Raw genomic sequence first — 22,032 nt, 5'->3', positions numbered from 1 at the left:
ACGAAATAAATAGAAAGGACCATAAGATCTTCCAATATGCAGTAACAGCGGCAAGAAATGGAAACAAGAACAATTACCAACGTTGGAGGAATGGAGAACGAAGCTGATGGACTATGCAGAACTTGATAAACTGACTGGGAAGATTAGATATCAACGAGATCAAAAATCCATCGAGGACTGGCGAAAATTAACAGATTACTGGGAATGTTTAAGTGTTAGTGGCATTTAAAGAAGCTCTGTGATAAAATAAGAAATATTGTAAAAAAGTAAAATATAAGAGGGGGGAAGGCATAAAGGCATAAAGGCAATATCAAAATTTGGAAATGTGTATTTAAAGAAATTAAATTCGAATGATTGGCAGAAAAGCCAAAGGAAGTCAAAAAACCGAAAAGTTCAACAGAAATTGTAATGTGGTACGATTGTATGGAAAATTAATAAAATATAATTATATTTTTAAAAAAGAGTTGGACACATCATCATACTACATAGACAGTTGCTCTACCGGCGGAAAGCACTCTGTTTTTGGAGACTTCTAGAAGTCTTGGAAGACCCATGGGACTCACACTCTCCCCCCCCCCAGGCCGTCATTCCACCTCAGCAAGATATCAAGACAGGCTCCATGATATAATTTAAAATACATTTATTGTTTCATTTGTTCTCATTTGTTATACAAAGATGTTAAATAATTTAAATACATTCTCCACAGTCACTCAAGAATCAGATTTATACCTAAACAAAGCTGTACATATGAGGTAGAGAAAAATAATTTAGGCTCCCATAAGACATTAACCACCCCAAACCCGCCCCCTGGAAAATATAATAATATTACATACTACAAATCCTTCATATGTCAGAATTTGCTCCTCACAACCCTTCCCAAAAGGAACTCAGTTTGCACAACAAGTCCCTGTTCATGCTTCCTAGATGAAAAATGGAATCAGAGACCATTAATGAGCTAAACAATACTTTCTCTTTTTTTACTAAAAATCGATACACCCAAAACAGAAACGGAGGATGCTGATCCAATTCAGATGGCAATTTTTAAAACTTAATCATTCATACCCAAAGGCTGGTTTTGTTTGTTTGTTTCATATTCAGGGAGATCACCTCTCCGTGCCTTTCTCCAAACCAAGAAATAGAGGCTAAAACGATGAACCTTAAAATCTAAGAAAAGTGCTGCTGAACACATCTCCTGCAAAGTTCTCCACCTCCCCTTTTGCATTGGCTTAGGTAAACAGGAAGCTCTCTTACGCAGACTCAAAACCTTTGGTCCATCTAGTACAGTGCTGTCTACATGGACTGGCAACAGCTCTAGAGCGTTTCGGGCAGAGATATTTCCCAAACCTACCCTGAGATGCTGGAAATTTGACCCTGGGAGCTTATGCATGCAAAGCAGACACTCTACCACACAGCCACAGCCTTTTTGACATCATTTTAAGACTCCCCACCCCTACAATCTCCACTCCAAATTGTGACATGAAAGAGATCCTAACAATTTTTGGCAGGAAGAGAAAACCAGTTGACATGGGGGTGCCATTTTGGCAGTACTTTTAGCTTCAAAAGGGAAACATTGTACTTCCCCCTTTCTTCACATCTCCAAGCTTGGAAGTAAGACCCTAACAGGGCCTCTGTTCATAACCCTTTTATTACGGCACCTGACATCAACTTATCATATCCTGGGTCCATCTCAAGGACAACCACATCTGACAGCCTTTACCATCTGATAGGACGTTGACAACTTTCTATGCACACCACTGACTCTTCCACCTTCGGCCTAGCCTTCCCCAAGTTGGTGACCTCTAGATGTTGAACCACAGCTCCCATCGTACCTAACAATGGGCAAAGCTTGCTAGGGTTGGTGGGAATCGGAGCCTCAATACCACCTAGAGGTCCACAAGTCACGGGCTGCCTCAGGCAGTCATAGAAGATAGAACCTGGTGTGGTGTTTTGTGGGTTTGAATGTAACACTGGAAAACCTACCACAAAAGGTGTCTCAGTTACATCAGGTTGGGAAAAGTAGTTTTGTAACTATATTATTGAATAGTAATTTATATAAATAATGGATGCACCCCACTAGAGGAAGAATGTCGGGAAGACAAGGTTGATTGGGCAAGGAGAACCTATTATTATTATTATTATTATTATTATTATTATTATTATTATACATTAATTTATAGCCTGCCTTTTCCGCTGATAGGACTCAATGTGGTTTCCATCAAGATTGAGAGAGAGGAATAGGAAATCAATGAAAGGCAAGATGGCCACCACAACAGTCCAACTCATGCACAATCCACAGGCGCTGTGCTCAACCAAGTCTGCTTTGTGTGCAGAACATTCCAGGTTCAATTCCTAGCATCTCCAAGAGGAGCTGAGAATGTCTGCCTCATCTGAAACCCTAGAAAGGGGCCACGAGTTAGGATAGACCATGCTGAGTAGATGGACCAAGGTTATGACTTGCTATGCTATGACTTGCCTATGTTCCAGCCTTCTCCATGAATGCCCCTAGCTTGCCCTGGGCTAGCACAGCTGTGGCAGGTTCTTCTCCATTCTCTCCCCTTCCTTGGTTAGCTTTCATGTGGAGTCAGATTTAGACTTTGCCTGGAAAAGATGACAGTCAAAGTGTACTGTCGCTCCATGTTTGACAAAGGAGCCAACCCTTATGATTGTCACAACAGAACCAGTTGCCTTAGATTGAAGCAGCAAAAAGTGTTCTAGGAGACCAGGAAAGTGTCTACCTTAAGGCATAACCAATGTGTTAAAACAACACAAGATCATTTTCAGCTTTGGGTCAACAACTTACTTTTGGGCTACAAATAGGAACAGCCCACTGCTAGGTCATGGAACAAAAAACCCATTAAGAGCAGATATTTCTTGGACCCAGTGAGAATTTGGCAGATGATGAAAAACCCATCTCCATGAACACCATGATCATGACCCAGTACAATTGAATAGGGGAGCAAGAATCTCAACAGGCCCATTTAAGTCAATTGGTGACTGCATGGGCGGTCACAGGTTCTTTGCAACTTCAGTAGGTTCAACAAAACACATCCTCCTGGGTTTGTGTCATTTTGTCTTGCAAAAAAAAAAACACCCTAACGCTGACTCTCCTGGCTTTCCACAAAACTGCCCTAAATATGCAGAAGGCAGATGGTCACAAGGGCACTTGCTACAAGGCACCATGGCTGAGCAAAACATCCTCTGCAGTGTGTGCACCCATATTGCATATATATTACTACAAAATATCATTGTGTGTATATTAGGAGCATTTGCTAAACATGTTAACTTATGAAACAGCCGCAAAAGATTAAGCAACAAAGAGAAGCAAAATGGAAGGTGTAGAATACAAGGGATCTGCTGGCCCTCAGCTACTAGAGGACATTTTCATTAAAACAATGGAATTTAATGCCTCTCTTCACCCACCTGGTACCCTCCAGATGTTGTTGGACTGCAACACCCAGCTGTGGCTGATGTGAGCTGCAGTCTAACAACACCAAGAGGTGGGTGAAGGCTGGATTGAGGACTCTCCCTCCCTCGTTCTGTTTCATAGGGAGCATCTAAAGAACCAACACGGCTAGCTAGTTACGCAGAACCCGGCCGGCTTTCGACTTGCAGTTCCACAAACAACAGAAACTCCCTCGCCCATCTCCATGACACAAAAAGGTTTTTTTCAGAAACCAAGGAGAGTCGAGAGCAGTTTTGAGATTCAGCTCAGGGGTTAAACTCAAATCAAAAGTCTCACTGGACACAAGCCAGCCTTTGGAAGCTTCTCCAAAGGGTAGCGTGTTGGATCCTGGTCAATTGTCTCTTCACCAACATTGATAGCAGGGGGAGCCAACATATTGTCCTCGTATTGTGTAGAGACTCATAACCCTCACCACACTCAGTCTGCATGGGCCAATCAATGGTCAGGGCTGGAGGGGAGTCTGAATCTTACATAGTACGCAAGACACCATGTTAGTTTCCCAGAATTTAAGGCAAGGAAGGCACTGCACACTAGCCTCACGTTTACTGGGGAGGACAACTTGTAATATGGCCTTGGGTTGATGAAAGCCCCATAAAAGCTAGCCCAATCTCAAAAGGGGAATAATAATAATAATAATAATAATAATAATAATAATAATAATAATAATAATAAGTGTATTACACCTGCCTATACAATTCAATGCATGTGCCTCAATACTATTTATATATTTTTAAAAAAAAAAACCACAGGAGAATAAACCTTACTATTTACAATATATATATATATATATATATCTATATAACAGGAAAGCAATAATATTTGCATTAACATAAATACATTTTTAAATACTTACAGAAACACCCGGGCTTCAGTGCGCGAATTATTATACAAAGAGGAGTTTCTCCCACTCAGTAGTTCACTCACTCCTTTGCCTCTCAGCTCAAAGGCCACAATCCTACACACGCTTTACTCAGGAGGAAGTCCTATAGAATTCAGCAGGACCAATTTCTGAGCAAAGGTGGGTGGAAGAGATGCTCTGCTTCTCCTTTCTTTGCACAGCTGCACATAAGACAATGTTCACACATCAGGGTAAGCCATGGTTTACTGCGCATAAGCCAATTATGTTCATTTTACACCTCCCTGCAAGAGGTGAGGAATGACAAACCATGGTTGTTGGCTTGCATTCATTCAAACCAAGGAAGAGGGTTTATTTTGCTCCCCAAGCAAACCATGATCTGTAGCCAATTATGGTTTGTTTGAGTGAGATACACCATGGTCCCTAGTTTAGACATAACACCAGGCAAGGAGTTCTCTGTATGCAAGAATAGGTGTGTTCATGCAAAATTGCTGACTGTGGTTTACTGTGAAGTGTGATCTGGGACAATGTTTCAACAAGACAAACATGTACAAAAAAAATGGGGGCCACATTCTCTGAATGTACACCTGCAATTTCACTATTCTGCCTATCTGAAGTCCTAAAAAGTTGGCCTCTTACTATTGCAATGCTCTCAGTTCAGAAGGTTGAGACATTTTTACCCACAAGGGAAATCCATCCAGGATTTGGAGCCTAAGACATTTTGATGCTGGAGGCAGAAAATGCAGAACTCCTCCTTCCCCTTTACTGGGGGTGAAATTACTAACCTGAAGCTGCAATCCAATGCATGCTTACTTGTGTAAGTATCTCAGTAGGGCTTACTGAGGAGTAACAATTCACAGGATTGTCTTTAACGATACACCCAAATTTTCCACCCAGTTAGAGGCTGACCCACTTTGAGATACAATATAATTTAGTCAAAACAAAAAAAATTCCTTCCAGTAGCACCTTAAAGACCAACTAAGTTAGTTCTTGGTATGAGTTTTCGCGTGCATGCACACTTCTTCGTGTATCTGAAGAAGTGTGCATGCACACGAAAGCTCATACCAAGAACTAACTTAGTTGGTCTTTAAGGTGCTACTGGAAGGAATTTTTTTTGTTTTGACTATGGCAGACCAACACGGCTACCTATCTGTAACTGAATATAATTTAGGGCTGTGATCCTAAGCGAGCCCAGAGATCCGCTCCTTTTTAAATTGCACAGGACCAGTGATGGATTCCCCCACGTTTTGAGAACCTTTTTGCAATAGAATGCAGGCATTTTGCAGGTTCACAACTCCAATTCAAACTGGGATATCAATATTTGCAGCAAAGCTACAGTCAGTTACAGCGCCATCCTACCCATACGGGGAAAAGCCCATTCACACTTGCGCTTTCTGGTGAACACAACATTTAGCCATGGCGAAAATACAGCAGTGGCATCCATTACAAGGGTTTGATTCCTTACAGCTAGGTTTATCACCAGTGGCAATCCATTGAGTGAAACTAGCTCAGTATTGTCTGGCCTGGCAGCACCTCTGCCACGTATCAGACTGGAACTTTTTCCAGCCTGACCTGGAGATATTGAGGATGGAACCTGGGATCTTCTGTAGGCAAAGCTCTGCCACTGAGCTACAGCCATGAAGACTATCACCTAGCCAATGGCACTTGAGGTGGGGCTGCCCCTTCTTCCACTTAACCTAAAGCCAATTCATTGCATGCTGGTCTTAATCAGGATGGTTTCACTCTAGAGGAACCCCAGCAAATGCAAGGAACTGGTGTGTGTGTGTAAGGATGTCTGCCTTTCGTCAGCCAACCTGGGCAAAGATCCAGAAAGCAAGGTCATCTACAGCTGATAAGGGGGACAGGCCCAAGAAGGCACGAGGCTACCCCAATCATGGGGGCTACACAGGGCAACAGGCAAGGTTGTTGGCTCGGAAATGGGTAGAAAAAAATCCCCTCGCTTCCTCTTCAACACAGGGGTCACACTGTCTTTGGCAAAAAGTTTCCCAGATTATACACTCGTTCTTGCCAATTGCAAGTTGGGAAACACTCCCTAGGGAGAAAAGCATAAATGGTGGCCCTCAACACGCTCAAACAGATTTCACCTGGGGCAGCAAAATAGCTCAGTCTGGCCTTCCCCCCCAGCTTAGAATGGAGCTCAACTGTAATAGTTAAGGTACCATAGCGAGATCACGCATGGATGAGTCAGTACCCATAGCCCAGGCATAGGCAAACTCGGCCCTCCAGATGTTTTGGGACTACAATTCCCACCATCCCTGACCACTGGTCCTGTTAGCTAGGGATCATGGGAGTTGTAGTCCCAAAACATCTGGAGGGCCGATTTTGCTTATGCCTGCTCTACCTCATATCAAATTCTTAAGAATCAATTCCTATATCTGTTTGGTTCTATCCCATTTTTGCATCTGGAAATACATTTTTTTTCCAATCTGGAGATGGGCAAGAGCCAAAGGAAAATTATGTTCCAAGTCGCACATCAAACCCAGGGGGTGTAAATTCAGGTCACTTCAATGAAAAAATGTGGACTGGCCTAAACTTTCCTCCCTGACTATTTGCGATCTGTTCTTCCAGTGAGCGAGGACTGAGCTGAGTAGTCCAGATCCCACACACAAGAAGAAAATCTGGAGAATGTGGCATGCAGCATGCATCTTAAATTTTGTCCAAGAAGTAATGATTTGGATAAAGTTATGTGGGCGTGCAAAACAAGGTGGGGAGGAGAGATCAAGCATGCTCAAGAGAGGACTGGACATAATACCACATTGAAACCATAAGAAGGTACTTCTGAAAGACTTAATAAATAAATGTTCCATATTTATATTTAGGCGCATATATATATATATATTTATATATATCCACATTGAATAATAGGTTTCTATTCAGCCTTTTCTTAAACCAATTTGCACAGAACTTCAGGACTGGTCCATCTGGTGTGACACCCGAGGACAGAGTTCAGATTGAGGAGTCTGTTGCATGGAGAGCCACCAGGGCAGAGAGGGAGGGGAATAGGTGTCTTTGAGGTTCAACATCTGTTGCAACCGGTCTCATCTGGCCTTCCAAAAGATGGACAAGAAGTACCGTCTTCCAATTTTGCAGAATCCTGGACCAGCAAAAGCAAGCCTTGCCTCTTGACCACCCTCAATCAGTTTTCCAATCTGACAGTATACAAAAGCCAGTCAAATCCATCCCCTCCCAGTAGATGCACAATAATATAGCTTAGATACGAGGCGAGTGGCTACTATTTTTTATTATTATTTTAGAGAAGCGGCAGTAAAGGGAAAAAAAGATAGAGAGGGCATCCTTCGAAGATTGGACAGCCCCAGGCACACAAACGGAAACCATGCAGAAGGTTTTTTTCTTATCCAGCTCCCCACTGAAAACCAGGTCAACAGGTTAAAAAAAATCGTTTAAAAAAAATGCTACTACTGGAGAATCAGAAATGCTTAACGCCAATTATCACTGCCTACAGTAGGCACTTTGCCAAGTTAGCTAGCCGCTTCTGATCCAAGTAGTATTGTTGAAGGAGGAAAATTGTCGCAGCCCAGTCATCAGATTTGTAACGTTCCAATTCTAAAAAGCAATGGAAGAATCGCAAGTAGCCCAGATCACCCTTTGGTTTTGGTCACTGCTGTTGGTTCTTCTCTGGCTTCCCTTCCCCTCTTGGTGGTCACCAGTCAGTCACTCAGAACCCAGTATTTGCACTGCTGTTGTATTTGATTTCTAACACACATGATGCCTCAATCTAGTGGCTTAAGGAAGAAATGTTACAAAGATCTTTACAGAGATCTGTGCCGGTATAAACCACTATCGCTGTTGAGTGTAACTGGAATGAGATCCGAAGAGATGTAGAGTAAGTTGGTTGTGCGATCCGGTCAAGAACGGCTTACGAGGAAAAGTCAAAGCAGCATTGCAGCCTATAAGGCAACAGGGTTTCTCCATAAAACCAGGAAGGCAACTTGCCTAAACAGCATGTCCAGAAGTTAGGATTTCAATACGTACTGGAATTTAAGGCAGCATCCACAGGGTGAGTTTTGAAGCAATAAGAGGTACAAAATAAAAACAATAATAATAATAAGGAGTTATAGAGTGCTGGTGTGTCCCTGGGAAGGTTTAAGGAGGCCTCTAGTGGTTTTCATCATTTACAGAAGTAGATTGTGAAGGTGACAAGAAGTGAGAGGGAGATTGAAGTGGGGCAATGCAATGGGACGTCTTGACATCTGGAAGGAAATCTCACAATGTCTGCTTCAAAGTGGAGGTGGTCAACCCAAACCCTCCACGTTGAGGAACCACAACTGCCTTCCATCAAGCAGGCCACATTGAAACATCCTATTTTAGGAGATCCCAGTATGTAACTTTTTAAACCTTGACTCTCCTCCTTTAAAGAGGTGCTGAAGTCCGACATCACCACCCCTTCCCCTTGATACACTTTTGGTATCGAATTCTTCATAAAACGGGGTGGTGCTTTTTCCCGTTCCTCACCATGGATCTCAAGGCAGTCATGGAACACATAGGACAATCCAGATTACAGGCCAGAAGGTTCTCTACCCAAAAGAGAATGCCTGATGTAGCCAAAGTTTCGTGAAGGGCAGTGACGAGGGAAAACCGCTAGGAATCCCATTTCAGTCGTCACCACCAATTATTTTGTTGCATTTTTCGCAACAGCGCACAATTGACACGGACTCCATGCAGTAGGCACTTGTCTCCAGAAGCGTCAGCTGGGTTTGCAGAGAAGGGGGCAGAAGGTCAAGGAAACAAGAAGACAAGAGTTGGGGGGTCACCTGTACCCTACAAAGTGCTTACACCATTTTGGCATCGCTTCTCAAGTCAACCGTGAAAAACACCCTTTCAAACCCTGTTTCACCTCCCTGGGTGGGCCCTCTCCCGTCATCAGCAAAGGCAATCGGCTGGTGTGCAAGACCCCTCTGTTGCGCCACATCAGTCCTTGCACGTATAGACCTCCTCCCTCTGCGTACACTGTTTGCACTCCACGTAGCAGCACCAGCGGACCTGGCACTGGCAGGGTCTGGTCACCACGCGGCTCTGGGTGTTGTGCCCCCGGCCGCAGCAGATGCTCTCACAGTTCTTGTCCTTGTAACATTTCCTGCCCGACGTGCCGGGCGAATAGCGGCTCACCAGGCAGAAGCTGGGCGAGTCGTCAATGTAGACGAGGTCCGTAGTCCGTGGGATTTGGTCGCCGTGGCCCAGGATGGACTTCTTGGGCGGGGAGATGTCCCCCTCGCCCGTGGCCTCGTTGGTCGTGCTGCCCACTTTGAGGGCCATCTCGTACCTCTGCTTCAGCTGCTTGCCAATCTCGTGGAACGGGGAGAGCTGCCGCCAGCAGGTCCGGACGGTGCAGGATCCAGAGACGCCGTGGCACTTGCAGGTGGTCTCGACGCCAGCTTTGATGACCTGCAGGTGAGGAACTGAGCGTTAATGACAGGCAAGGCAAGCGAGCCGGCAGCAAATTGGTGCTGCAGGGAGCGGCTGAGTTCAGGTTTCCAGGCAAATGAACTGTGCCCTCTTTCCTTTTAAAAAAAAGCGTTTCTAAAAGCTAAAAAAACAAGCGTTCTCTGTTAACATTGACAAGAGGTTCCCAGAACTCTACATATGAGAAGAGGAGCATAGCCTTGGCTAGATCATGTCAATGAGCCATTACATCTAGCATCCTATTCTTACAGTCACCAACAGGGCTAGATTTAGGTTGGATGAGGCCTTAAGCCAGGGATCAGCAAACATTTTCAGCAGGGGGCCAGTCCACCGTCCCTCAGACCTTGTGGGGGGCCAGACTAGATTTTGGAGGGGGGAAATGAATGAATTCCTGTGCCCCACAAATAACCCAGAGATGCATTTTAAATAAAAGCACACATTCTAATGTAAAAACACGATGATTCCCGGACCATCCGCGGGCTGGATTTAGAAGGCAATTGTGCCAGATTCAGCCCCTGGGCCTTAGTTTGCCTACCCATGCCCTAAGCTACTGAAGGTAAAGGGGCCCTTTATATGTCCAGCTGTCTCTGTCAACAACAAATTGTCGCAGTTTTTTTGTGTTAAATATATGCTATATGGTAATTTATGGACCTAATAGGTTGTTGTTGTTGTTTAGTCGTGTCCGGCTCTTCGTGGCCCCTTGGACCAGAGCACGTCAGGCACTCCCTAAAGCCATTTGCACATGCAGAATGTAGGTACCCTATATACAGAAATGAGCAAACCAGTGATATTTTAGGGAGCAGGCTAGCAGGCGGGGCACATGACTTCCATCATAGGAGCCTACACAACACAAAACACTGTTGCTGCATGTAGGTTTTTATTTTATTTGTTTTTTATCTTGTATTTTGGAAATGTACATCCAGTTTCTTTTCCTTTAAATTTTTTGGGGGGTCCCAGGAGAGTGGGGCCCTAAGCTTGTTTAGCTTATACGTAAATCCAGCACTGGTCACCAACCAGTTGTCTCTGGGGGAGCTCAAAAGCAGGGCTTGAAAAGTTATCCTGCCCCCAATGTCTTGACTATTCATTTAATTGGTATAATTTGTATGATTCCCATTCTCTCAGAATGCTTGCTCCTCTTTTGTAAGAAATGAGTATTTTTGTGGGAGCACCCACACTTTGGATGAAATTCAAAGACAATTCAACTAATTCATAGAGGAGAGGGCTGTCAGTGGCTCTGCCTCCACGGTCAGAGGCAGCAATGCTTTTGAATACCAGCAGATGGAAACCGCAGGAGGGCAGAGGTCTCTTCTGTTCGAATCCTGCTTGTGGGTTTCCCATAAGGGGCATCTGGTCAGCCCCTGTGAGAAGAGGAAGCTGGACTAGATGGGCCCTTGGCCTGATACCAGAAGGCTCTTCTCCTCCTCCTCTTCTGATGAAGCCAGCAAGACTGGGAAGGGCAAACATGGATATTATCCTGCCCAGGGTAACAGCCTCCCCTTTCATGGTGCCCCTCAGATTTGTAAGACACGCTTGAACAGACATACCTCACCGGGGGGGGGGGGAGGTGGAGTGGAAGGGAACGAGAAAGAAAGAAAGAAGGGGTCAGCCCTTTGGGGGATTAAGGAACTTAGCAACGCTCCGGAGAGGTAGTCAGAAAGTTATGCTTAATGATACTTTGCTGAGAAACATGGGCAAGAGGCCGGGGGGGGGGGGGCGGAGAGGCAGATTTAATTAAAACATCACTTAACTCTGGCCTGGTGGAACAAAATCAAGTGTGCTAACACTCTGACTTTTCATTAATGGGACACAAAAGGGAGAATTGCAATCGAGGGGAGTTGTTTTTTTTTTCAGGGGAGGAGGAAGGTACCATATGCAGAAGAGAAGGGGGGGCATTGCTGGAATTATACAGCAGCTCGTTTTTAATATACATGAAAATCATTCAGCAATCTTGGAACATGGGAGGCCTGGAGGGTGTGTGTGAGAGAGAGGTCTTTGGTTTCTCACTCCTGCTTCTTTCTCCACTATCCCATTCCCAAGAATAGTTGAATGAACTGGGATGGATCTGGCAGGAGCCAGGGGGGACGCTTTCATTTTCTTTTTTAAAAATAAGCTGCAGAATTCTTAGGCTTGTTTTTTTTCTTCGCCTCACCCAGAAAGAAAAAGAAGGCCAAGTCCTTCTGGATAATTACCTCAACCCCCTGTGCCAGACAAGCTGGCCTTGTCACCAGCGTTGAGGTCATATCGTAAGTGCTTGAGCGAGGCATGAAATGGGTGCAAGAGGGTAAAAGAGGGCGATTCTTGCACTCTTCTGGGGCAAAGAGGTGGGTGTGAAAAAAAGGAGAAATGAAATCCTCAACGGGAAGCAAATTTTTAAAGCGGTGGCAAAGGGGTGGGCTGGGCGGCAAGCGTGGCATTGGAAGACTTGCGTCACTCAGAAATTCTCCAGCGCGGGGTCAGGAAAAAGGTTCCCCTTGTCCCCAAAGCAACAAGCAATCCCGCCTGCCAATAGCTCAAAGGGTCGGGTGGGAGAAACCCGTCTACTGAGCCTCAGGAGAGCCGTTAAGATCAGAAGCGCAGCAAGTGTGTGTGTGTATATGTGTGTAATGGAAAACACAACATTCCAGACCGCTGAGAGACCACCAAGCCAGGGCAATGGAGAAGACACTTTCAGAGGGCCCAACAGACCTGCCTATTTCTAGAGCGTATTTCTCAACCGTCACAAAGATGGGGAAGACCATTTGATGTAGCTCACCTTTAACGGCAAACCTACCAGATCTGCACTCCCCGAAACAATACGAGAATCAAACAAAACACAGCCATGCTTGGAAATGCACACTTCTCCGAATTTTGCAATGCTGTTTTCTAGCCAAGTAACATCCATAGAAATGCATATGTTGGAGGTAAAAATTGAAAACTTACAAAAAAATGCATTCTATTCCAGGAAACAGCTTTGCAAAAGGGTCGTTTTAGACAATGTTACATACAATAACAGGTGGTTCTAGGAGAAATTTTCACCCAAAGGCTGGTGAATTTTCAGGACTTAAAAAATAAATGGCATGCTAATGTGGAGAACCAAATTTAAGCTTAGAGAAATTGACATAGACTCCCTAATTATCACCTGGGAGTCATACAGTGGTACCTCTAGTTATGTACTTAATTTGTTCCGGAGGTCCGTTCTTAACCTGAAGCACCACTTTAGCTAATGGGGCCTCCCACTGCTGCCACACCGCCGCCGTGCAATTTCTGTTCTCATCCTGAAGCAAAGTTCTTAACCCGAGGTACTATTTCTGGGTTAACGGAGTCTGTAACCTGAAGCGAATGTAACCTGAAGCGTATGTAACCCGAGGTACCACTGTAGTTGTGTGTGAAGTTACAGAGCCAGAGAATTCCTCAGTCCCCTCAAGAGACAATGCCCAGGATTCTTGGAACAGGGAACGTTCTCTTAACAGATAAACATTTGAAGTGGGATGGGGCCTGGCCACTAACTAAGCAGAGCAAGAGGCCAACAGGGCATGGTTCACCAAGCCACCATGGGCCCATTGCATGGCAGCCACAGAGCTAAGGAAACAGATTTGGAATGGAGAATTGTGCTGGAATGGCAGCAAAGCCTAGGACAGGTCTTATATCTCCTTTGACTGTTTCTTGCACTCCTAGATTAGAATTTAATCTGCACATACAGCAACCATCACTGCTCAAATTCAGGGTCGATCTTGGAGGGAAACTTAGAATAAACTCTATTGAGTGCTTGTTATCCATCTCTCTGGCTACTCATGGGCTGGGAGCTATGCGGGATACCCAAGGAAAGTCTATTCATATATCCATCTGGTAATTTAACCAAGAGATGTCCGGCCCACTTGGAAGCATCACTCTGTAAGCTTCAGGAAGGAAGGGGTCCTCTCTGCCTATGCTGCTGTTTATACTAGACTATCTTGGCTGTGAGTCCTGGAAGACCTGCTCTCTGCCTTGCAAGCCTTTTCCCACCTGGCCTGGGTGGCTGGGTCCCTGACTGACTCCAGCTGCAAAAACTGAGGCTTCTGAACAGATTCTTGGGCTGGGGTATTGTTTAGGGAATTTTGTTGCAGGAGGTGTGTGTTGCTTGTTGTTGCTGTTATTTTTTGTATATTTATTTTATAACTTCTACAAACTTGCCTTTTTAATACCAACAAAGAGCCAAAATCCTCAAAGTACACACTACCACTCCCCCCTCGGCCTGCCATACTCCCACAGATGTGTGGGGTGACAGGTATAGGGTCACCTGGGACCTAGTTTCACAGTTAAGGAGCTAGGTGGGGAGGAGCCAGCATGGTATAGGGGTAATAGCATCAAAACTGGTCCTGAGAGTCCAGAGTTCAAATCCACATGAAGCCACAAAGCCCACCAAGTGAGCTTGAGCTGGTCACTCCTCTCACCTAGCCTACCTCATATAGGACATGCTCCGCATCCACACAAGTCCTTAGCTTTTGAGACCAGCCTTCCCTATCTGGAAGATGCTTTGGCCCACAATTCCCATCCATGAAGATGCTTTGGCCCACAATTCCCATCCATCCCAGCCAGTGGTCCAGAGCACTCTTATTTACCATCCCAGGCCACCCATCTGCAGCCACATTTTTCTTTCTTTTATCAGATCAAAATGATCAGACAACAGCAAAGGTTGCTACGTTTATCGAGGGTGCAATGAGATCAAGGGCCACTATCTGAACGATAATCTTGGTCATTTGATTGCCTTTTTTACCCATTCTTGTCCTTTTAATTGTATATATTGCTTGTTTTGTGTTGCTATGGCCGTTGGCTAATGCGAATAAAGTTTATCTATCTGGAGGAGGACACCAAGCCAAGGAAGGCTGTGCCAGGAAGGGAAAAAATAGGACAGAAACCCAATCAAGATCCTTGTCAGAAATGCCAACTTTTCTGTTCTGCAAGAACCTGCAGATTCTAGATCTGCCCTGCTCAATGTGCGTGCACAAAACATTTCCGACAGCTCTCTGTCTCAGAAAAGCTGCACAGACACCCATGCCCACGCCCCAAAGCCGTTCCCATAGCAACACTCCTGCGAATCGTCTCAGGTCTGATTAACACACTGCTCAAACCCAAATCTTATTAGTGTTAGCTTACCGTGATCAGTTCCCCCTCCCCTTTATCCCTCCAACCCAATGGAGGCTCTCTTTGTTTGCACTGAAACAGAATCTCAGTGACTTCAACCAGCTTATAGCAGCCTTTAAGTTTGGGGTGCAACTGCACTTGTTGCGAAAGCCTAAGTGGCAACAAGGCCTTTCCGACACAGGGTGCCACTTTTTTTTGGAGGCTTAGACAGCAGGGCCAGGGTGGAAATAAGGTGAATGATCAGATTCTCAAGTTGTTGGAGTGCGATCCCTTTCATTCTCCCCACTTGAACTGCAACAGATTTCCATAGTGCTTGTTCTGTTCCTGCAAGAAGTCCCATTTGGGAACACAACAAAGTTCTCTCCAAAGTAACACCTAAAAGTCAAGGGGAGAATTGGCCTTTGATGCAAACCCTGACCTGCCAACTCTGTCTAGACCAGCGGTTCTCAACCTGTGGGTCCCCATCACCCCTAGCTAGCAAGGCCAGAGCTCAGGGATGATGAGAGTTGTAGTCCAACAGCATCTGGGGACCCACAGGTTGAGAACCGCTGGTCTAGAGAGTGGGAGAGCCACATTGACCAACAAGGTACCTGCAAGCAGGACTTGAACACCTGCGATTCCTAGGAACTGGAATTCAGTAGCATTACTGCTTCCAACCTTGGAAACCATCATGGCTAGAATCCATTGATAGCTTTCTCCTCCATGAATTTGTCTAATCCTCTTAATGCTATCCATGTTGGCAGTATCAGGACCACAATAACCCAAGGACTGCCTCTCTCCATAGGAACCCACCCAGACCCTGGGATCATCTTCTGAGGCCCTTCTTCATGTGCTTCCTCCTTGAGAGGTCCGGAGGGTGGCAAAACAAGAACAGGGCCTTCTCTGCAGTGGCTCCTCATCTGTGGAATGCTCTCCCCAGGGAAGTTCGCATGGTGCCTTTATTATACACCTTTAGGTGTCAGGCAAGAACCAGACCTTTGGTTGATCTGATTGACATGCTATGCCCTTTTAAAGGGTGGCTCTGTCTTGGGAGAAGGTTATTGGGTTGTTTTTATGTTAATTATATATATTGTAGTTTTTCTGTTGATCTTTTCTGTGAACTGCCCTGAGACCTCCAGGTATAGGATGGTACAGTGGTACCTCAGGTTACATACGCTTCAGGTTACAGGCTCCGCTAACCCAGAAATAGTACCTCGGGTTAAGAACTTAGCTTCAGGGTGAGAACAGAAATCGTGCTCCGGCGGCACAGTAGCAGCAGGAGGCCCCATTAGCTAAAGTGGTGCTTCAGGTTAAGAACAGTTTCAGGTTAAGAAGGGACCTCCGGAACGAATTAAGTTCGTAACCAGAGGTACCACTGTATATAAATCCAATCATTCAAGAAGAAGAAGAAGGAGGAGGAGAAGAAATAACAACAACAACAACAACAACTATCACCTCCATCACTCACACAGCCTCACCTTCATGCCGACCAGGTTGTTGTGGAAGTCCACCCTGGCTCGCAGGTCCTTGTTGGACTTCTTCCCCAGGAATTCTTTGACAAACTTGTTGCTGTACTTGAGGTTGTCGCCGCAGCCACCCCATTGCCAGGCCTCCCGATTCTCTAGGTCGGGGGCCTCGTCGCAGGTGCATCGCTCCATCCGCCCGGCGCTGCAGGCCTTGGCCATGGCATGCGTAAGTCCTGCCGAAGAGATGGCGTAAAGGAAGGCTGTCTCCTTGAAACCTGCAAAGGACAATGGCATCGTTACCCAGAGGAGGGTGGCACCAGTTAAGCCTACAGAGCTACAAACACACACACACAGGTTTGGGTTTACATCTTTTAAAATCCTCACTGTATATCTCCACCCCCATCGTTCAGCCCGGACACTGAGGTCCAGTTCTGAGGACCTTCTGGCATTTCCCTCACTGCAAGAAGTGAGGTTACAGGGAACCAGGCAGAGGGCCTTCTCGGTAGTGGCACCTGCCCTGTGGAACGCCCTCCCATCAGATGTTAAGGAAATAAACATCTATCTGACTTTTAGAAGACATCTGAAGGCAGCCCCTGTTTGGGAAGTTTTTAATGTTTGATCGTGTTTTAAATATTCTGTTGGGAGCCGCCCATAGTGGTTGGGGAGGCCCAGTAACATGGGCAGGGTATAAGTAATAAATTATTATTATTATAATCCTTGTGGCCCACAGAGTTTGTACGGAAGCATTAGGACAGTGTTTGCTGAAAATGAAATTCCATAAGCTAGAAAAGGCTGACTAACATAGGTTTTCTAATAACTGAAGGTGAGACGTTTATGCACTGTCTAGCTTCTGCCCCCCTCTAAATGGCAGACAAAACCAGAATCATGAAAAAAGAGTATTCTCCAAGGAACAGGAACCAGCTTTTGCTTAGAGCAGCTTCTCCCAATGTTCCTCAACATGGTGAGTTCCTGAGAGAGAATTAAGAGCCTCGGATGTGAGATCTCCAGGCTGATAGTAGATCAAGACTGATGGGCACTTGTTGGGGGCTGAAACCGGGAAAGGGGGGTTGGAGTTTGGGAATCCAAAGGGTTCATAATTACAATTTATTCTGTTTTTATTCTGTTTGTTACTGGTATGAAAATTGGGAAATTCGTGGAAGGGAATTTGGGTCGATCTTAGAAAAAATGTTTTAAGAATGAGAATTGATGTATAAGTATTGATGTTTAATTTTGGATAAGGTAAAATTGGATTTTAAAATGAATTAAATTAAATGAATATAAGGTTAGCAAAAATAAATTGAGGAAATGGATGAAGGAGAAAAAGTAAAATAAGAATATGTTAAGATAAATTATTAAGTTCAAGTTGAGAAATAAGTAATAAGGATTTGCTGAGCTAATAATTTGAATTGGAATACAAGAAGGGGAGGTGTGAGGAGGTCTGAGAAATAAATCAAAAGAAATTAAGCAATTGAAAAGTTTTCAAAAGTTCAAAAGTTGAAAACCTAATAAAAAATCTTTTTTAAAAAAATAAGCAATTGAAATTTTATGCGTTTTTAATTGTTTTTAAGTTTTGTATTTTTGTATGTTTGTTATTTTTTGTTTATTTTGTTTTTGTTTTATTATAGAAAATGCTAACAAATATTCATTTAAAAAAAAACCATGGTGAGTCAGGTGACGTCTCCTCAACCCTTTAATCCCCTGGGAGGTCAGGGAGAGGAGAGCTTGTTGCAGCACGAGAGGGAGACACCCGTGATTCCTCACCAGTCGGACTCCTCTCTGCCTCTTGGCCTCCTTCTCTCCTGCTTCAGCTTCTGCCTCCGATTCTGAGCTTCTCTCTACCACAGACTCTCCCAGCTCACTAAGCCCTGTCGCCTCTGCAGCTTCTGATACCTCCTCCTCCGAGTCTGTTCCCTCTTCTCCCTCTGTGCACTCATTGTCACCCCGCCACCAACCCCTGAGCTGTGAGAGCCCTGAGAGCCAGACACAGACACTTGGTGTGATGGCCTGGGAATTCGATTCAGAGGCTGAACCGGAGGAATCCCAGCCTGCACAGGAGTCCCCGCCTCCAGGGCCGGCTGAACTGGGGCAGGGCCTTGATTCTGAAGTGCCTGCACCTGTGCCGGATCCTCAGGAGCAGGCACCAGGTGAATCCACTCTGGCTCCAGAGGTGGTTGAAGACTCAGTACCTACAGGTGAGTCTCCCCCTGGGCCCAGTAACCCTTCAGCCTCTCCTGAACTGCAGAGGCTCAGGGCAGAGAGGCGAAGGGAACTGGTTTCTCCCAGGAGGAGTGCTCGCCTTAAGGCCGGGAGAGGCGGGTCTCCTGGGGGCCGGGACCGCTCCTGGCCTCAGAGAAGATAAAGGCCAGTCAGCCTGGTCCCAGGTTGCGGGAGCAACGTCGTTGAAGAGCTGTTTCGGTCAGCATCCAGTCCTGTTTTCCCCAGAGTTCCTGTCCTTGCCCAGCTTCCCGCTGTGGACCCCGCTTCAGCCGAGGAGGACTGTCTGCCGACCCTCAACTCAGGTCCTGGACCTCGCCCCACAGTAACCTCCCCCCTGGACCAGCACACCTAGAGGGCCACATCTGGCCCTTGGTCCAGAGGCTCCCCCACTCCCGTTCCTTTGCCTCCCTCCTCCGACTGCTCACCTCTCTTCAGAAGGCTGGCCCGATAGCGCCCCTCGAGGGTGCAGTTCCACCGCTCAAAGCGGAACTGGTACTGGCACTCAAGGGCGCTCATGCTGATGGCCTCCATCAGGGTCTCGGCCACACCGGGATCTCGCCGGCACATCCTCCGCTGCTTCTTCTCCAGTTTCAGGCGGTCACAGACTTTGTAATGGGCTTTGACGGCAGCTTCCTCCATTTCTGAAGTCAGAGGGAGGATGGTCAAGGGTTCATTCCCAGTCAACCTTTGGGGAGGAGAAGAAGGCGACCCACGTCAGTGATCTTGAGGCTCAGACACAACACGGCCACAAGCAACAACCTGCCATCATGTATGCCATATCCGTGAATGCCAATGGGCGTGTGTGCCATTCCTTAAATAGCCTTAACAGCACCATTCATGCATAAAGAGGAAGGCGGCAGCAGGCTTGTGGAAACCCAGAGGTTTGAGTAAAAATGAACCAAACCCTTGGAAAACTGGGTTTTTAAAAACCCAATGACGACTAAGCATCCTTTAAAAAGGTAAAAGGACCCCTGACCATTAGGTCCAGTCATGGTCAACTCTGGGGTTGCGGCGCTCATCTCGCTTTATTGGCTGAGGGAGCCAGTGTACAGCTTCCGGGTCATGTGGCCAGCATGACTAAGCCGCTTCTGGCGAACCAGAGCAGCGCACGGAAATGCCATTTACCTTCCCACCAGAGCGGTACCTATTTATCTACTTGCACTTTGACGTGCTTTCAAACTGCTAGGTTGGCAGGAGCAGGGACAGAGCAACGGGAGCTCACCCCATTGCGGGGATTCGAACTGCCGACCTTCTGATCGGCAAGTCCTAGGCTCTGTGGTTTAACCTTGAGGACCCTGTGGTTGAAGAGGATTCAAAATGCGCCACCTTAGCAGCCATAAAATGCAATTGCTGGGATGAAAAACCTGATACAGAGGGAGTCGATTAAGGAATGGATCTGAGTGGTTGGACTACTGAATAGTAGCACTCCACACAACAAGAGTTTTGCTGCAACTTTAACGTAACTAAGGTTTGCATGGCGTGCCCCGTTTCAAAACCAACCTCGTTCAAAATTAAAAGCTGGATTTCAAGCTTGCATGCCCCAATCTCTTCTTGTAGTGAAGTCCCAATTGCCCAGTATGAAAGGTCTGCTTCAGCCTTCCTCAAACTGGTGACCCACCGCCCACTCCACAGGTTGTCCATAACATCCCTGGACATGGGCTGCACTTGCTGGGGCTGATGGGAAACGTACCACAAAACATCTGGAGTGAAGCAAGTTTGGGGGTGGAGAGAAGCCTGACGAAGGCTCAAACTCATGGTCAAATGCAAGGGTTTAAGCCAGTGGTTCCCAAAGGGGACAATATTATTCCCTGGGGAAGTGGTGGGATTACTGGAAATGAACATGACCACCAGACTTCGAAAAGCTGGTACCACTGGACCGGCAGAATCCTAGACCAGGGAGAAGAGTCAGCGGAAGAAGACTGGAAGAAATTCAAAGACTATCTACAGAAATACTGCAAAATTAATGAATGTTAGAATGATGTCGGATAGAAATTAAGCGGTTTCCAGCTGTAATGTTTTAAGAGAATATGGGGGAAAAGGTTTAGAAGCAGGTTAAAACTTATTGATAAGGATTTGCTGAATTAACAATTTGAATTGGAATACAAAAAAGGGAGGTATGAGGAGGTCTGGGAAATAAGTTAATGGAAAATAAGTTATAGAAACTTTGTGTGTTTTTAATTATTTTTATTTTTGTATTTTTGTTCTTTTTTCTTTTTGATTTTTTTATTGTATTAATATTGAAAACTTTAATATATATCTTTTTTAAAAAATGAAAAGCTGGTACCACTGATTAAGTTCCATTTTGTCAACTCAATTAAACTAAGTAGCTGTAATTAGATTTAATAAATGAGCAATTCCTTGTTACTGTTTTGCATTTTATTTATCTTCCTTAGTAGGTCGTGCAAGCTGCTATTCTGAACAATGCTCTTTATAGGGTAGAGGGATGAGTTCATGGAACCAAGGGCGCAGTGGCCACAAAAAGATCAAGAAACACTGGTTTTTAAGCTCTCTAAAGCAGGAAGTGCTAAGGAGCCACACATACTGTTATGGACTGAGTTGAAGAAGATCCAAAATGCAGCAGTCTGATTGGTCCTAGAACAACAGGATTCAGAATGCAGCAGTCTGATTGGTCCTAGAACAACAGGATTCAGAATGCAGCAGTCTGATTGGTCCTAGAACAATAGGATTCAGAATTCAGCAGTCTGATTGGTCCTAGAACAATAGGATCCAGAATACAGCAGTCTGATTGGTCCTAGAACAATGCAGCAGTATGACTGGTCCGCAGGAGCCACCCAATCCAGCTCCAGATGGAAGTGAATCCACAACCTGATTGGCCTACAGGAGAATCCCAGAATTAGCCAATCACGCGCAACCCATTGTGTAAATAATGTATATAAAGCAGATACTTTGGGAAAACTTTCATTCCTCCTCACCACTGTGAGCTGAATAAAGAGCATGAAATCCACTCTCGACTCTATTTCACATACGCAAAAAAGCAACCATATTTCAACCATCTATTCCACCCACAGAGAAGTCCTTTCTGGAGAGCTGTCTGCTAGCTCCCCTCCCCAATATCCCAGTACCTGCAGCCCACCCAGATCCTGACATGGCTTAAGGGCCCGACTAATTTTGGGGAAGGAAGCCTTCGAAAACAAACAAACCAAGCCACCAGAAACACGGGTCCCTCCCTGTTCCTTCTCCCAGAGCTGCTTCGCAACACATGGCCCGGCTGTTCTCTCACAGAAACGTGCAGCGAAGTGTAGCCAGGACAGTGTTCCCAGTGCCGGGTGACAACATGCTGGATGGGGACCAGGCTGGCACTGGCACTGGCTGTGGGGGGTGGGGGAAAGAGGTGAACACAAGCAGCAGAAACATCTGTTGGCACTGCGACCAGGACTGCTGGCCAATCACCCAAGAGCCTGGGCTCAGGCTCTCCTCTAACCAGGTGTCAGGGAGGGTGGAAGCTGGAGAGTCAGGAAAAGCTGCCGTAAAGTAGTTTGGGTACTTTT

The 22,032-nt window shown here is 45.7% G+C and overlaps 1 protein-coding gene across 1 annotated transcript in view; it reads right to left on the bottom strand.

Annotated features, from left to right (window-relative positions):
• Positions 1-5,504: 5,504 nt before the first annotated feature.
• The window catches only part of WNT9A (Wnt family member 9A), a 57,960-nt gene continuing 41,432 nt past the window's right edge, over positions 5,505-22,032 (bottom strand). The window contains exons 2-4 of the mRNA XM_081882653.1: positions 18,949-19,208; positions 16,319-16,581; positions 5,505-9,743 (exon numbers count right to left, since the gene is read on the bottom strand). Coding sequence (XP_081738779.1) covers positions 9,270-9,743; positions 16,319-16,581; positions 18,949-19,208 — 997 coding nt within the window. The 3' untranslated portion in view covers positions 5,505-9,269. The remainder of the gene's footprint in view (positions 9,744-16,318; positions 16,582-18,948; positions 19,209-22,032) is intronic.

Source organism: Podarcis melisellensis, assembly GCF_964234715.1.
Source record: "Podarcis melisellensis genome assembly, chromosome: 12".
Lineage (NCBI taxonomy): Eukaryota > Metazoa > Chordata > Lepidosauria > Squamata > Lacertidae > Podarcis > Podarcis melisellensis.
Note: the sequence above shows the minus strand (reverse complement) of the source record. Positions and strands in the feature narration are given on the sequence as shown.